Source organism: Talpa europaea, assembly GCF_964194135.1.
Source record: "Talpa europaea genome assembly, chromosome: 1".
NCBI classification, from domain to species: domain Eukaryota; kingdom Metazoa; phylum Chordata; class Mammalia; order Eulipotyphla; family Talpidae; genus Talpa; species Talpa europaea.
In genome coordinates, this window is record NC_140073.1 from 29,100,665 (window position 1) to 29,118,463 (window position 17,799).

The window sequence follows — 17,799 nt, forward strand, 5'->3', positions numbered from 1 at the left end:
TTGGACCTTCCCTTAGAGCAATCCCAGAAGACATTGCCAGGTTTGGTTGCTATAGCAACAGAGCTCTGGTGCCTCTCTTGCTTGGTTTGTTACTGTGAGTTGAATTTTGCCACACAGGAATAACCCTGAAGAATTTTTATGGTAAAGAAAAAATTACAAGGAATCAATAACAATGCCTGTGACCTTTCTCATGATCTGAAATGATTTTTAATTCAAAAGTAGTACAAAGAAGATGACTTCATAACATTTTACATCCCTTTGTTGACCTCCAGTTAAATTATTCATTGCCTTTTCTTTAGGTTCCTTAAATAGCCACATTTCTTTAAGTGTGAAAAAGAATCTCAGAACCATGGCAGTGATAGCATGGAACACTGGATGATTTTACCCATCCATGAAGGGCTGCTACAAACATGTCTTAAAGTAATGTTAATCCACTTTAAAAAGTGTCTACGATTATTAAAAAAAAAAAAACTCAACAAAACAATACTAGCAATGAAGAATTTTCTTCTGATGTCTATTAAAAAGATATGAGGACAGATTAAAAAATATATGATGTATAGAGTTCTAATTAGTCTTGCCTAATGAGATAGGTCATATGAACTGTTTTGAGCAGTATATGGTATACAGTAAACACCTAATAAATATTGTTATAATCTTATGACTATTGTAACACAGTCAGATAAGTATATTGATTTCTTTATAGCAGTGATTATTGATTTTGCCAGTGTAATGCTCATTGCATTCTGACTGTTTTTAATGTAAAAATGCTGTAAGGAACACATGATTATATAATTGAGCCCTAAATATACTGTTTAGAGGTGCAGATCCTGTTTAGAGCACTAACCTTGTGAACAAAATGCTTGAATTTAATGAACATGCCACATAGAGGCAGCCTGGAGTGGAATATGTTAGGATTCAATGAGACATTATATAAGTACATAAGGCACCTGGTATTGATAAAATGTCTGGCACAAATAATTCTTATTAAATTTTAGCTGTCTTTTCTTTATTAAAAAAATTATTGTATCCTTTTTTTATTGAGGTAACTTTGGCTTACAACACTGTATATGATGTAGAGGTATAGGTTCACATCACTGAAGACGTATGTTACTGCACCACACCCCCTACCAAATCATCCACAGTCCTCCACCATAGTTCCTTGGGCACCCTGCCCTCTATGTCACTCACCCCAGCTCTCCTTCTCTGGTAGACTCAATTCTACAGTCATATTTCTAGGGTTTATTTGGTTTAGTTTTGTCTATTTGTTTTGCTTTTCTATAGTCCATATATGGGAGAAATAATCCAGTATTTGTCTTTGTCCTTATGAATTATTTGGTTTAGCATCATCCTTCTAGTTCTTGATAATTATCTTTCCAAATGGAACTTAATGATAAAAATGAATACAAACACTATATATCTAGTATGTAAAACTATATGGGTTTTTAACTCAGAAAAGATGTAGAAAATTTTTACTTCAAGATTATTCTATGTTACAAATTCATTTTTAAACTCACTTCAATTGATAATGTCTTTCCCAAAGATGTTTTCATGTCATTCTAGCCCAGGATGATACGCTGGAAAAAAAATGGTGAGGGGGAACCGTTTTTATGGCCAAATACATATGGAAAATGCTACATAGTATAGCTCACTCTAGGGATGAATAGATCACCTGCATTAAACTTTCCAAGACATCCCAGATAATCACAGATAAGGAAATCAGTATTGTTTCCCATTAAAAGAACATAAAAAATTCAAGAGTTTGGTCTTGAATTCCTCTTTTACCATTCATTAGCTTATAATTAAAATCATTTGCTTCCTGGTGGCAAATTTCAATTCCTCTATAAATAATACATAGGTATATTATACCAAAGGAAAACATTTTCCTAAAAGAAAAATTGAACATCAAAAAACATCTTAAATGTTAAATGCTACATAAATGTATATTATTCATAAATATAGATAATAAATTTGTGGACAACTGATTAAATATGGAAGACTAACTATAAGTAAATATATGCAATTTATATTATTATCTAAAGATATTACATTTTGTTAAAAGGTAAATATGAAGTTGATTAATCTTGGGTTTGTCAACACTTCTACTAAAAGATAAGGGATAAGTACTTAAACAAAATCCTGTGTTTTTATTTGGCTCTCGGGCCTAATATTCTACAGAAGTTTGAGTCTCAAGTAAGAAATGTCAACTCAGTAAAATTTAAACGCATTTGTGGAGATAATAAATCATTTTTTTTTTTAATATACTAAAGTGAAAGCAGGCAGCTTGGCTAAAACAAACATTTTAGGTATGTTATCCTTGCAATAAAATACAAAGGACAATAAGTGATGGCTGGGGCAACTATCTCTGGGAAGCCATTATCTCTCTGATTTGTTCTTAAGACTTTTTTTTTTAAGATTTATTTTATTTATTTATACATACAAGATCTGGAGTGCAGGCCAGAGGTGCGGGAGTGAGAGGATTCACCAGAGACAGAGTGGGGACAGAGCAGGCAGATTGTCTGAACTACACTGCTGAGGAAAGCAGTGGGCAAGACAGGAGAGGTCTGCTGTGCCATGTGGGTTAGCTCCCTGGCTGGGGATCGAACTCATGCTGCAGCAGCTGCTGATGGCTTCACAGTGCTGAGACTTAATCCCTTCCGCCAACAGGAAGGTCCTTGTTCTTAAATCTTTAATAATAGCATGCCATTTTTCCCTTTTCATTGCCATTTCAAATAGAAGAGCAATTATTACATAGAATTTTTTTTCAAATCAGTAAACATTAACCTAAAAGTAGGTTAAAATACAAAATGACTGACACTTTTAAGGCTAATTATGATCAGATTTTTCTTCAAATACCATGTTGCAGAGTCTTAAAAAAGGACATTATACAAATAAGTTTTCAGTCAAAAGTTGAAATTAAGAAAATATTACACTGGCAAAATTTCTACTGGGTCTTCATTGATTTGAGTATTGCTAAGAATGTTCATTGACTGGACTAGATGTACAAATGCAAATCATTCTATAAAACAACAAACAGGGTTTGTGGAACATATTCAAATGAGAAAAGAATATAGCTCCTTTGAATCAAAACCACTGTTCTTTTAGCAAATGACTAAAAATAAGATAGCAAATTTTTATATCTAATTGCATTATTCTAGGAATATACCTAAGCTATATATTTCATTTTCTTACTTTTGAAAATAATACTTGGTCTTAGCAAAAGTCACAATTTATTTTGAGAGATCAAAGTCCCTTGATTATGAACAAAACATCACAAATGAAAGACCTGGAATTTCGTTTTGCTTAGTCACTAATTACAACTAAAATTGTTCATGATATTTAATTAGGATTTAAACATGGATGATTGTGAAGTGGAGACGCCCAAATGTGTAAAATTTGGAGACCACAAATTCATTCATTGGCATAGCTTCACACTCATTTATTCTAACCCAGAAAACTAACTTAGAAATGGTAATCACCATTTAATCACGCTACTATAATGAACTTTCATTCTCCTCACTCTGGTTCATAATCCAAATTTCATGAATAGTCATGTTCAAATAACCTGGAAATTAACCAGGACCAAAAGAATGGCCATTTCCAGAACTTGAGATATAGGGTAGGGCAAAATACTGTTTTTATTTCCCATTGATGGTGGGTAGAGGTGGAGAGGTTAGCTGCTTTGCAATTGAATGTATAAACAAAAAAGAAATTTTTTTCCCATTTATTTGATCTCCATGTTTGTGCATATATAAGAGAAAGATATTCTATTTATTTAGTCCTAGGTAGTGATTATGCCTCGTGCACTGGAAAATGTTAATTCTTCATATCTTCAAATGCAACTGTAAGCATCATTAGGGAAGCTCCTTAGTTATCGGTTATATTTCCCTCTAACCCCACCTCAAATCCCAAAGAATCCCACAAATGACAAGAAGTAAGGTGAAAGTGTAACTTTACCCTAATGAAGAGGATCTTTTCTCCCACTCGATATCTTCCTTGAGAGAGTCTCTCCACACAGAACTTGTTTGGGCATTTGCAAGGAGGATCTTCAGAAATCCGTTTCACCTGAAATAGAAGAGCTGGCAAGTTAATGCTCCTTAACCAGGTCCCACTTAGACTAATTTGCTCTAGGCATTGAAAGGCCCTTTGCGCAATAGTGCTTCTAAATTTGTTCTCCATCAGACTATGGCTATGACATGAGCACAGAGATCACATTAAATCCTCACTATATAAAGGTTAGACCTTAGATGCATTTTCTGATAGACAATAATTGCACTAAAACATAAACTAGATGATGACAAAGATAGTGATGCTGGAGGAGACTATGAGTAAACCAATTGGCAGTTCAGGAAAGATGAACTGGCTTCTCACTTTTGGAGAACTAAAAAAAAAAAAAAAACACAAAACAAAACACGTGTATTGGGTTGCCAAGATAAATATGCCAAGATAAATATGTTCCAAACTAGAATAGATTGTATGTGAACACAGATTATATGTTATTTTAATGATACTGGTTTTACCCATTTTCAAAATAAACATCAATTAAACAATTCTTTCTAAAATGAGACTATTTTTTTTTCTTATTTTGAACTCTAAGACTTTCTCTAAGAAGTCATCTATAATTCACCCAGATTAATCCAACAAGTCACTTCACCCCAGTAATTACCACCCACCAAAACCTACCTCTGTGTCCACGTCTAACAGACTGTAGGTATTTTATGGAATTTGTGTCTGAATATCAGGTTATCTCTATATATTCTCCCCACTGCCTAAAAATACATAATTTAAATGGCACATTTACAATGCTTATAAATAGTTGTGGCTTTTAGAAGACAATATATAGTCTATGATTTTAGAAATAAGGTTTATTTTTATGTTTACCTTCACTGAGAACTTACTATGACTCATGATTGTCCTCTCTTCAACTAAACAACCCCAAAACAAGAATGTCCTGTGCTTTGGAAAAATTTTCAAAGGAAGAAACAGAACAATCTAAACAATGTGTAGTCTGCATTTGAGAAGGTGGATAGAACAAATTTAGACTATGAAGAAAATGGACTGGATTACCCTCACTCAAATTCTTCATTCCCCAAAGATATGATTCCTAGAGATTTGTCATCAAAGAAATTCAATTATTTCTTCAAACAATTCAATGTTTGATTTCAATCAACCCTCTCAAAAGACAAAACTACGTGAAAAGTAACATGTAAACTCAATTGCACGTAGGTATGAAGGACTTAAACAGCTTGGTTTCCTAGGTTATAAGAGATTCCAAAGAATAAGGAAGCATAAGACACTAGAAGGAAAGCAAGAACAGATGGATTACTGAAAAAAACTAACTTTGAAGACTATACAATTATGCCTTAGTGAAGAGATACAAAGAGTAACCACTATTGCCAGGGGGCAATAAGAGAACTAACTTCAGGATACATGTTTTCTTGAGTTCCTTCTGCCACCCCTCCTCATTCCAACAAATAAAACTAAATTCTTGGTGTTTACTTCAATCATAGCAAATTACATGTTATTGTTTATCATTAATGTCTGATGCATTGTGGGCTCAGACAATATTTCATTACCATTTTAAATCTTTGATATAAAGTAAAATTCCTAAATGGCACAATGTTCAGTTAGTGCACAATGAATAAATAAATGAATGTATGAATAAGAACACTGACTGTGTAGGCCATGGGGGAAATCACTGTGACAAAATAAGACTGGATTCAAGGAAATTTAGTGAATGGCTTTCATTGAAAACTGAGGAACTGACTGACATCACTGTTAGTGATGAGGACCATGACTTTGAATTCTATTTTTTTCCCATTATATTATACTTAGTCCATTGATATATACACCACTCCCCCAGTATTAACAGAATTCTGTCCCTAGGTATTTTTTTGAAGGAATATTCCTGAATGGGAGGGTGGCATTGGAACAAAAAGTACAAAAGCTGAGTAATGATAGTGTCATTTCCTTCCATGATATAGAAACACATTCTCGGGGTAGGAGTGGGGTGATGGGACCAATGAATATGTGTGTATGTGGGTGTTATTTTCAGTGTTTCTCTCTCTATATATATATGTATTTATAAAATGTATTTATAAAAATGTTTTAAAAATATAAATGTGTGTACGTATAATTTATGTTTACATTCTGTCATAGCTTGAAGAGGTTTACAGATTTTCCTTTTTACTACAGTAAGGGTTTCCATGAGAAAAGAAACTATAATGGAAAGGAGACAGGGAGAAACTTGGCTTTGCCCATCCAGAAGAAAATCAGACAGTTTCATAGAATACATGACCCAAACTTTACTAGGGTCATGCTGGGTATGGCTTTACTATTATGTAGCAATTAAACAAATAGTAAATTGGTGTTTGCATGGTTCCAATGCTAAGAAAAAGTATTTATGGAGGACAATATTTCCATCTTGAAGTATTTAGAGAAAACCCAGGAACTATTGGTATCAAACAGTAAAACACATAAAACCATGTTTTAATAGTGGCCTGCCCTTCTCTAATGCATTCCCACACTTGCAAAATGGGACTTTATTTTTAAAATCAAAGGCTTTTTTGTATTCTTGTGAGAAGTGGAGGCAGAAAGAGACGAGACAAAGCCAGACTGTGGGTAGTGGAAATAGATTGTTAAGTAAACAGAGCCGATGACATCTGTGCTTCTTACATTACCTTTGGATAAGTCGGTCGGCCAGGTGTTCTGTCTTTGGCTAGGAACCCAGCCAGTTTTCTGATGAAATGGGATTTCAAGAGGAGCCTGATTACTCAGAATTATACTATCTCTCATCCCCAGACCGAGGAAGTTGATGGAGAAGAGGAAGAAAGTAAGAAAGGTTTCTTAGAACTGCAGTCAACTCATTGTGTGGGAACTAGCTCAACACAAGGGAATGCAAACAGGAGAACTCAATCCGACCTCACTGTTTCATCACAGCCGAATCATCTATCAGCACATCTGGAGAATAAACTAATGTGAATGTAATTCACTGTGTTTCTTTTATGATAGTTGGATTAAAGAAGGTGGGGATATACACATGTCACTTATTTTTTTTTTTCAATTTTCTTCAATTTCCATAAGTATCAAATAGGGAAATGTGAAAAAAACAGTTTTAAAACCGCAATTATGGTTGAAACTGTTCACTGGACAATGTTGTTTTTATCACAGGTCTGCTTCTTCTCTTGTTCTCTTGATCTTTTTTCTTTATTCTATCTTTTCTTTTCTGTTACTTTTTGCCCCTTCTTTTAACAATCCATTCTTAGCCGCCTTTTTAGTTTAATTTTGTGTTGGTAGAGATAATAACTTTGCCAGGAGAGATAGTCAAAAGTATTAAGTAAACACAGGAACTTTGCAAGCAATCTCTATTTTTAATCTCTCGAAAGAAAATGTTGAATTAAATGAACTTTGACTCCCCTGTGGTTATATATGCCTCATATATGTTAAGCAGTTGCCGTGGAGTTATTTCCTTTTTATATTTGACATATGAGGCCCTGATTTAAGACATTCATGAGGCTCAACTCACCTTTCTTTTGGTTTCTCTCTCTTTGAAATAAAACATTTCACTGGAAAAATTATTCCGTAAACAGAATGCAAATATTTCAATATAATTTCCACAACATAGAATAAAGGAGACTAAGAGACTTCTGTGGTCAAAATATTTGGGAAATTCAGGTTAAATACAATCTTATTATGTACCTCACTAGTGCCTTTGATATGCCAAGGCGCTTTGCAATCAATCTCCAGGTAAGGACGATATAGTAAACCATATAGTCAAACTAAACTAACCATGGAATTCTTTTTTTTTTTAAAGATTTATTTTATTTATGCATACAAGAACTGGGGTACAGGCCAGATGTGTGGGAGGGTGAGAGGACTCACCAGAGACAGAGTAGGGAACAGAACAGGCAGACTGACGAAATACACTGCAGAAGGGAGCAGTGGGTGAGACAGGAGAGGTCTGCTGCGCCATGTGGGCATCTCCCTGGCTAGCCGGGATCACACCTGCGCTGCAGAGGCTGCGGACAGCTTCATGCTTCATGGTGCTACGCTCAACTGCCTGCACCACCAGGGAGGCCCTACCCACGGAATTCTATTCCCACTGGGTACCTGGTGGTCTTAGTGTTTGATTACATATTAAGATATGCTAGCTTAAAGACTTCAGAACACAACATTCTACCTGGCAATAGTACAGAAATATCCATTTTGCATATTTCCTACATTCAGGTAAAACCCCTTAATTTGAAAGGAGGTTGTAAGCTCTCCTGAAATTCCCTCCATTGTTTCCAGTTGAAAGGACTAGTAGTAAGGGAGTAACTGTCTTGTTATTTGAAGAGACATCTATCTCTTTCTACTTCTTCTGAACTGGGGTGTTAGAAAAACTTTTCCAAATGCTTTCACAGATGCTTCACCACCTTCTCCCTCCTGTCCTTTTCCCCCTGTTTTCAAGGATGAGAGATGGTCACATGAGACAAACTGCAGAAGAAAGTGAACTCTTCTAGCTGCTTCTACCAGGTTCCTGTAAATGTCTTTAAGTGGCAACAATCTCTTCCCTCTGAAAAGCTACAGCATAAGTGAGAAGTGTACATATTTTCAGTGTGCGTGGGCATTCCGTATTAAGTAGAAAAAAGAGAAAGGCTTTAACTTTAATCATCTATTGGAAATTTATTCAGTAAGCATGGTACTGTTTAGATACAAACTAATAAAATATGGTCCTTGTCTTTGAGAACAAGAAATACACCTGTAAGAGAATAGTATTTATGCCTAATAAGGTAAACACCTTATTAAATATGTAAAAATACTTGGAGTACCAAGGAAGAATTTGTCACTTTTACCTGGGAGGAGACAGGCCAAGAAAACATCTATATAGGTCTGAATTTTACAAGGTAAAAAGGTATTTGAAGGTGGACTGAAAAGTTGGGTAGGCAAAGTATGATGAAGAAAGCCAAGTGAGGAAAAACTCAAGGTATTAAAATGTCCTCAGGAATTTGGGGTGAGCAGGCATGTTTATAATAGATACACTGAAATGTGAGGCGGAGTAGGGCAAAAAAGTCTGGAAAGGTTCAGTGGACCAGAATATGGAGGATATATGTGAAACAAGTGAGTTTGGTTTTACCCTGGATGTTACAGGGAACTCATAATTTTAATCAAATCTGAACGGCACATAGGTTGATAATTCTATTAAAATAACATTTATGGAGAAGAATTTCAAGATCAGAATGTTCAACATTGTCAACACCAGAAATAGTCTCATAACTTGAGGGCTAAAAATAGTTCATTTGATTTAGTAATTCATTCATTAGGAGGTTAAATATGATACTGGCCAGAACTCTGACTGTAATATATTAAAGAAAATGAAGAGAGGTGATGGCTGAGGGGAGAAAGAACAAGATCCGGTGTAGCAGCCTCAGAGAAACACATTCACAAGGGAAAGACTAAAGGAACATCTTACTCCAATATAAGTTTAATCAAAAAGAGAGAGCAGAAAAAATTGTTCTCATCAACATACAAATGCACCAATCATTATCTGCTATTAGTACAGTATGTTATTCAATTTCCGTAGAAAATAAAAATGAAATATTATGACAAGCAACGCACATTGTTGATTCTTGAGAATAGAATTAAACATTGACCCTTAAGAACAGTGAATTAAAAATCATTTTAGGGGGCATTATATTAAAATTCCCCGCCTAGTCTTTATGTGGACCAAACAAAAGAAAACTAAATTAAACTAGCTTTGGCTAAGAGATGAAACTTGCTGCCCTTTGCAATAATGGGAATTCTCAAGCTGCCAGACATATCATTACAGTTTTGATAATTTAAATCTGTAAGGTATAGTGTCACATGGAGGAAAGCAAAAGATGGGGAATCTGTCTTTGTGCACCCAGTAGCCATTATCACCCATTATCCCAGCTCTTTTCAGCTCAGACCTCAGAGAGGGAAACTCTCAAATGTAGAGCTGCCATGCTTTTCAATCTTATCTATTCCACACTAGCCAAATGGTTGGTGCTAGATCTTAGGTGACACATATTTCAATTTAATATTTTTGAGGTTACCATTTTCTATGATACATAGGTATTTTTTGCATTTGCTCTAAACGTATGTGTTGGGGGTGAATACATACATATAATCAAACACACTACTATAATCAAGAACTACTTACCAGCAGAGATAGTCAGAGAGTTTGAATTCATCCTGTTTGCTATTATACTCAATCTATTTTCTGTGCTCATGAAGGTATAATATTCCCTAGTTTTTCAAAGACTATGGCTCAAAGGCTCTGCTAAGTAGAGGGAACAGCAACCTCAGAAAGTCAGACAAATCTGATTGGGAATTTAAACTCCTCTCCTCCCCTCAGCAGATGATCCAACCTTTAAGCTTCAGTTTCTTTCAAAAGCAGCCTGCTTTAGAGATAGCAAGAGCACTTGAGAAACAATGATAGATCCTGACCCCTAGTGGGCAGGCTGCAAAGGCTGGTTATTTTCTCTGCAGTGTGTTAGCTTTTCCTTCTTTAACAGTCTTCAAGATCTCATGCCTCAGGTTTCTTCTGCGTGAGAAGAGGAATTGTAAACCAATGACAAGGCTTAAGTGTTTTCAAGAAATTTTCTGGATGTCGACTTATCCTATACTAGACATTATTCAACAGAATTGAGACTCTATTTTAAATAACTAACTCAGTTTTTGAATCTCAAGATGAATCACAGTATTACAAAAACGTTCATAGGATTTTAAAATGAATTTCAATGAAGTTAAACTAGGCAAAGATTAGACTGATAAAATATTATATAGACTGATAAGAGATTGTATAGAACAAGTTTTGAAGTTCAAAAAAGAATGATTGCTAGTAAGAAATTTGGCCAAGTATACTTACTGCATCATCCAGTAAATTTCCTGTACTCTTTTTTCCAGAAGATTTTGATGAAGGAGAAGGTGAAGGAGAAGGGGCAGAAAGTGTTTCTTCTTGTTCAATCTCTTTTTCTAATTTTATCAATCCAGGAGGCTCCACACCATACCTTTTGAAATATACCAAACCACACATACATAATTAATAATCACACACTTACTACTATTTGTCACATTTGATTGTGAACACCTGAGGAGCAAATTGCTGACTTTTTCAAACAACCTTTTTCTGGCATTGTAATGTGCTTAAATTGGCATCTTTTTTGCAGTGAAAAACACATTTACTATATATATATATATATATGCACATATATAAGCACATATAACAAGGTAAGAGTAAATAAAACTATCACAATATATTGATGAATTAATAACACAAAGAAAAATGTAAAATTTATTTCCCCAGCTTTCAGATTTGCTAACTTTAATGATATTTGTGTTGTCACTGAGTTCCTATTTTGAACACAAGCTTTGTAAAGATGGAAAGAAAATCAGAGTTGGAATCAAGTTTGAAAACCACAACCCTCCCAAATAAACATCCTTAAATGATTTAAATGTGAAGAAATTTACTGCTAATTGTATACTTCCTATAGGCCTAGAACAATGCAGTGTGGGGCTATAGTATCTTAGGTTATGCTCTTAAGAACAACATAATGAAGCATGTACAGTGTTACTGGGAAGGAAAATGAAGAAGAGGAAGCATAGAAATAATTTAGAATAACACTTAAAAATTGTGTGTTGTAAATTATAGATGCCATAGAGGTTCAAAGAAAGAAAGAGATAGTTATTAACACTCTTCTTTCCTGAAATCATATTTTTCTTAGGCTTAATTTGAAATTTCTGTGTACTACTCAATATATAACAATTACACCTTGATGGAAGAGGCCAAAGATAATTCCAGAATTTGAGAGTGGGAAGGACCTCAAGGATTACCTAGTAAACACCATCTTTTTATAGATAAGAGTTACAGGTCTAGAAAAGGGCTAGAATTAGCCAAGAACAGGAAAAAGACACAATTACAGGTTTTCTGACTTCAAGGCTGATACCATTTTTCTCTGACATTTTAATCAGTTAAATCACATGTTAGAAAAGAGAGGGAATCAATAGGAGATTAAAAAAATGGGTTATCAATAGTATACATAGTTTAAAAAAAGCTACAGAGAATAAACACGCTAACAATAAGTCTAGTGTTTTTAAAGTGTAAAGTATATTAAAACATTACTCAGTATAAACTTAGATTACTGTCCTATTCTAATGATTTGCTATTTCAACAGATATCATCACACATGTGTTCAGGATACACTTCCAAGGAGGAGAATTTCCCTGCTTTTGATGTTTTGTTCTTGTAGGGGATACTGAATTAATTTAATTCCTGGCTTTTCTCCTTCATTACTCACTCGGCTCCAACAAGATGAAGGGATATATCAAAATGGTAAATCCAAGAACAAATTGAGTGTGCTTGACTCAGTTTACCCTCCTTCAACCTACATGGAGGCCTCCCTAGTAACACCCACTCTGATACATCTTCGCTTATGATTAAAGAGTTATTGGCCTAATTCTGTGCTCAGTTAATATACTAAGCATGTTTACCAACTTGGACCTTACTGGTTATCAAGGTGACATTTGACATTCCATCTGCCTCTCTTTTTACTTTTGTTTCTCATTTTTTTCAGAAAATAGATGATAGGGTTGGATGCCATGTATCAGGTCCCCTTTGAGAGCTGAGGAATCATTAGAATTCAGTAGAAAACAGTTTTAACTGGCATAATTCAACTGAACAATTGCTGTTTTGAGAACTGCTTTCAGGAGATGGAATAATTTTTAGTTATATTAATCATTAGCTAAAAGAAATAGGTACCAAATTTCATATTTCTAACCTTTTATACATGTTATCCAATTCATGGGAAATTAGTGGAAACAGACAATTTTTAATTTTTTTAAAAAAGATTTATTTATTTATTTATTTATACAAGCACTGGGTACAGTCAGAAGTGCAGGAGGGTGAGAGAATTCACCAGAGCCAGAGCAGTGAGCAGAAGTACACTGCTGAGGGGAGCAGCAGGCGTGGCAGCAGAGGTCTGAGTGCCATGTGGGACCCTCTCCAGTGGCCAGGGATCAAACCCACGCTGCAGAGGCTGCAGGCGGCTTTGCAGTCCAGCGCTCAACCACTGTACCACCAGGGAGGCCCTAGACAGCAAATTTTCTAACAGTAGATACCTCCTCTATCAGATTCCCAGCATACTCCACAGCTAACATAGATCCTAGCACACAGTAGGTACTTAATAGCTACTGTTTGAATGAAAAAAAAATCCTGTACTTTTATATAATAATTTTAACTTCCCAGGAAAAATTTGGTTTCATTGTTTTTGGATCTCTAGATGCCTATCGTTTTAATAAAATATGTAGATATTTAATGTAGTCCATAATGCTCTCCCCCCACTTCAGACATTCTCCTAGAAGACATTAAGCTATGCCCCAAACTAAAACAAGTATTTTTTAAATTTCTAATACTCATTAATTATGCAGAACTCTATCCAGCATCTCATTTCTGTTCACAAGTACCAACAAAACTCACATGGAGGTTGGTTTAGCATTCTTCCATGAGGTAGACTTTAACTAACTGTGCCATTAAACTACTCTTTAAATTTAACAGATCCTTAACCTCTCGGAGTCTGTTTTCTATCAGGAAGTAGCAACAAAAACGACCTGTCGTGGAGTACAGCTGTGGCAGCGGAGGGAAGAGGAAGAAGAAACTTACAAAGGCAACTGGTATGGAATGTGTTTCCTGTGACTGGGCCAGCTGAGCCTATTGATATACAACATTTCTGAGCCTCACTTTTACCTCATTGTAAAAAGGAAATTCTAATTCTTTTTTTTTTCTTTTTGCGTAGAAGAACTGGGGTATAGGTCAAAGGTGCTGGGGTAAGAGGATTCACCAGGGACAGAGTGGGGAGCAGAGCAGGTGGATTTATTGAAATGCACTGCTAAGGGGAGCAGTGGGTGAGACTGGAGAGGTCTGCCGCGCCATGTGGGTTAGCTCCCTGGCCAGGGATCGAACTCAGGTCACAGTGGTGACAGCACTGCAATCCAACTCCTAGGCCACCAAGGAAGCCCTGGAAATTCTAATTCTTGTGCTTTAATATCATTAGAAGGGATTACACAGTATTGATTACATGCTTAGTACAGAGTCTGACATAACTCTGAGATCACTGTTGATAGATTATTTGATACATCACTGGTTACCTGACTAGGGAACTGCAGCATTAAAGAAATTTTGTAAAAGTTTTAATTTTTTCAATATATTCTACCACCAAATGAAATAATGTAACACCCTACTATTATTTGTATTATTAGTCATGCAAGTATTCTTTACAAGAGAACTTGCTAGAGGCTTTCTTCAAGTTGATTTTCCTAGAATTGTGGAATGTCAGAAAAAAATGTCAGTCTGTAGCAAAGAAGTTTTAAAGCCAGTGTTACTGCTAACTCACAGGATGGACTTTGGCAGGCAATCATCTAAACCACTTTGGATTCTTAGTTCCATTAAAGTATACCATTTTGTTATGTTTAATGTTCTTAAGAGAATAACATAAACTGGCCGTGAGGCTTGAGGAATTTAACACACTAGAAGTCACAGCCAATTAAAAGTCAATCATAAGTGAAAACACCATATTTGAAAGATTAAATCAAGTCAATTGGAAAATATGATTTCATCTTTAATTGTAGATGGACTCTTGCCACCTTTCAGGAACAGATAGCATAGCTTGTGCTTGCTTTACAAAGTAAAATAATAAGAAACATATTAGAGTAACAGCAGACTCCACTCCATGTCACAAACAAAGTTGCCTAAATTTGAATGAAATTGGTAACAAAGACATGCATAGAAAAACTTGCCCTGGAGATTTTTCTTTATCTGTGAATGCTAAAAATTAGCTATGCCACTGAATATAGAAAATCAGCACTAAGCTCCAAATCTCTGCTTACATTGGCTTTTGAATACTTCAAGCTGCCTAAAGTACAGTCAGCCAGTCCTGAAAAGAACACTTAAATACGATTCATTGGCTTCCTGTCTGTCTGGAGATGTCAACAGGCTGTAAATCACAAAATTCCCCTCGGATTCAGGGCCCGCACCTGCAGGCCAATTTAGTCACCAAATAGGTCTTTTTTCTGTTCTCCAAGAGGCTGCTTTATTCTGGTTTCCATGATTAACTCTATGCCACTGAACAGTTCTATTTTGTCCATAAGGTTTTCACAAATTTATACTGTTTTCTACTTTCCAAGTACTAGATTTTAGAACTTTGAGGGCAAGAGAACAACTGTCACTCTCAAACTGAATAAGGGACAAAGTATTCTGTCAATGCATTTTTAACATGGTTTTTAGATCCTTGTAAAATAATTTTTGCCCCATGATTCAGAAATATAGGATGTAGGCCTCCACGGTGGCGCAGGGGGTTGAGCACAGTGCTGTGAAGCTGTCCGTAGCTTCTGCAGTGCTGGTTTGATTCCCAGCCAGCCAGGGAGATTCCCACATGGCGTGGCAGACCTCTCCTGTCGCTCTCGCTGCTCTGCTCAGCAGTGCTTTCAGTCTGTCTGCCTGTTCTGCTCCCCACTCTGTCTCTGGTGAATCCTCTCACCCTCCTGTGCTTCTGACCTGTATCCCAGCTATTGTATAAATAAAAAAAAATAAATCTTAAAAAAAAAAAAGAAATATAGGATGTCACTCTTCAGGCATATGTTACTACACTATTTATTCTGTTTTAAAGCAAAATAAAGATAGAATCAGGGGCCTCCCCGGTGGTGCAGCGGTTGAGCGCCGGGTTGCGAAGCTGCCCGCGGCCTCTGCAGCGCCGGTTCGATCCCCGGCTGCTCCCCGGCCACCGGAGGAGGGTCCCACATGGCGCGCAGACCTCTCCTGCCGCCCGCTGCTCCCCTCAGCAGTGTACTTCGGTCCTTCTGCCTGCTCTGCTCCCCGCTCTGGCTCTGGTGAATTCTCTCACCCTCCCGCGCTTCTGACTGTACCCAGTGCCTGTATAAATAAAAATAAATAAATCTTTAAAAAAAAAAATAAAATAAAGATAGAATCAGATTTGGAAGATATCAACATCAAAGACTATCAAAACCTGTGATATTTTTAGCTGTCAGAATTAAGTGCTTTATTTATTTATTCTTTGCAAAATAAAAAAGAATTCCATTGATTCCACATGCCTCTTTAAACCCTTTTTCCAAAGGAATGAGAACAGTTAGCATTTGTGAGGTTGTGTGTAAAGAGCTCTGTGCTAGGAGAAGTCTATTCATTTTTTTCTTTTTATTTATTCTTTTTTCTTTTTTTAATTAAACTTACTTATTATATCTTTGTTCATTATTGTACAGTATTTGATTTCTCTCTTCAGGTGTACTCCCCATAATTCTCCCACCACCACATCACCTGTGAATCATCACCATAATCCCTTGTGCTCTTCCATCCCCTGTTTAGAATCAAGTGTTTTAAATATTATGAGTCCATTAACCTGAGTCAGAAAAAGTAACCCTAAGTTCTTTAAAACATGATAGTCAATATAAACTTCCCAGACTGCTTATCAGGTACAAATTTTACTTCACTATAAAAACTGAATGCAAGAAAAATTGCTTTAATTAAAAAATATATATTAAATAATATTTAATCTCCACTCAACAAGGAATAAAATATCAATTTGAGACATCTGGAGGTCCTGTATAAAAATATTTTTTTCTTTGAAGTAAATATTCATTAGATCATGGACTGAAATAGGAGACTAAGAAAAATATTCACAAAGTATATATCTTTCTAAAGGTTGTAAGTTTTGTTCAACATCAAAGACTTACATAAAAAGTATATGTAAAAAGTTCCACTGTGAAGTTTGATTATTATTTCCCTAGTACAAAATATCAAAAATATCAAAAATAACATTAAATTTACAGTTTGTGTAAATGTTGAATGTGTGTGACTTTTTCAGCACTGAATATTAAAGCACTATCATTAAAAAGATCTTAGAGGTTTTACTGACCTGCTTTGCTGTGTTTTACTTTTCAGAAGGCAAGCAAGCATAGTTCACATTCAGAAACTGACATAGTTTCTGAAATATTAATGGAGAGATTTCACTCTCCAGTGATGATAGCTCTATTTAGTTGAAAACAAAAGGAAGTTTTACTCATGAGAATAAGAATAAGTGGTCTCATTCTCCCATCTCAGAGCAGCCCACAGCTCCAAACAAGCACCACTGAGTGTTCCCAGGCAGAAAACATGGCAGAGACTCAGAAACATTTTTTGGGATCATTTCCAAAGTGATGTTGACACTTTTAAGCTGACATTTATGTAACTTTGAGAAGTAAATGTTTAGAAACTAATATAAAAACCAGTGATTTAAAAATACAATACTCACATGATTATAGTGGGGAGTTAGTTATGGTAAAATTTTATCTGTTATGGATGAAAATCAATGATGTGATTCTTGAGAGCTCCCCCAAAGTCACTTCTAGTTTTGACTCAAGTTGTCTTAATTATTTATGTACTTCTCCATGGAGGAGGAGGGCAGGAAGAAGAACATGTATAGGAGTTATAGGTCTAACATATCTGCAGCAAAATGAAGGAGTTAGATCAGAGAGATGAATTTCCCTTTTCCTTTAACTAATATCTTTCAGCACAGGGGCAAGACAGTAAGATTTGGGTACACTGGTTGCTCTTTATAAAACACAGTTCAGCTCCCGTTAAAACAAAATATTTTCAAATATGTATAGAGAGAAACAAATATGTATAGAGAAAAACAGTTCATCCGATTGGCATTCAATTATTTTTAATTTTATGCTTCATACAACAAAAGTAACACCCTGAATAAACTCTTTGCATATTTTTTTTCTCTTTCAGTATAAATGTTTAATACTTTCTAT

At 35.5% G+C, this 17,799-nt stretch overlaps 1 protein-coding gene across 2 annotated transcripts in view; it reads right to left on the reverse strand.

The window, feature by feature from the left end:
* Positions 1-17,799, reverse strand: part of GAS2 (growth arrest specific 2) — a gene marked incomplete at both ends in the record, with an annotated part of 114,337 nt that overhangs the window by 41,692 nt on the left and 54,846 nt on the right. For both annotated transcript variants that reach the window (XM_084255407.1, XM_084255406.1), the window contains 2 exons: positions 3,955-4,062; positions 10,868-11,009. In XM_084255407.1, coding sequence (XP_084111533.1) covers positions 3,955-4,062; positions 10,868-11,009 — 250 coding nt within the window. The remainder of the gene's footprint in view (positions 1-3,954; positions 4,063-10,867; positions 11,010-17,799) is intronic.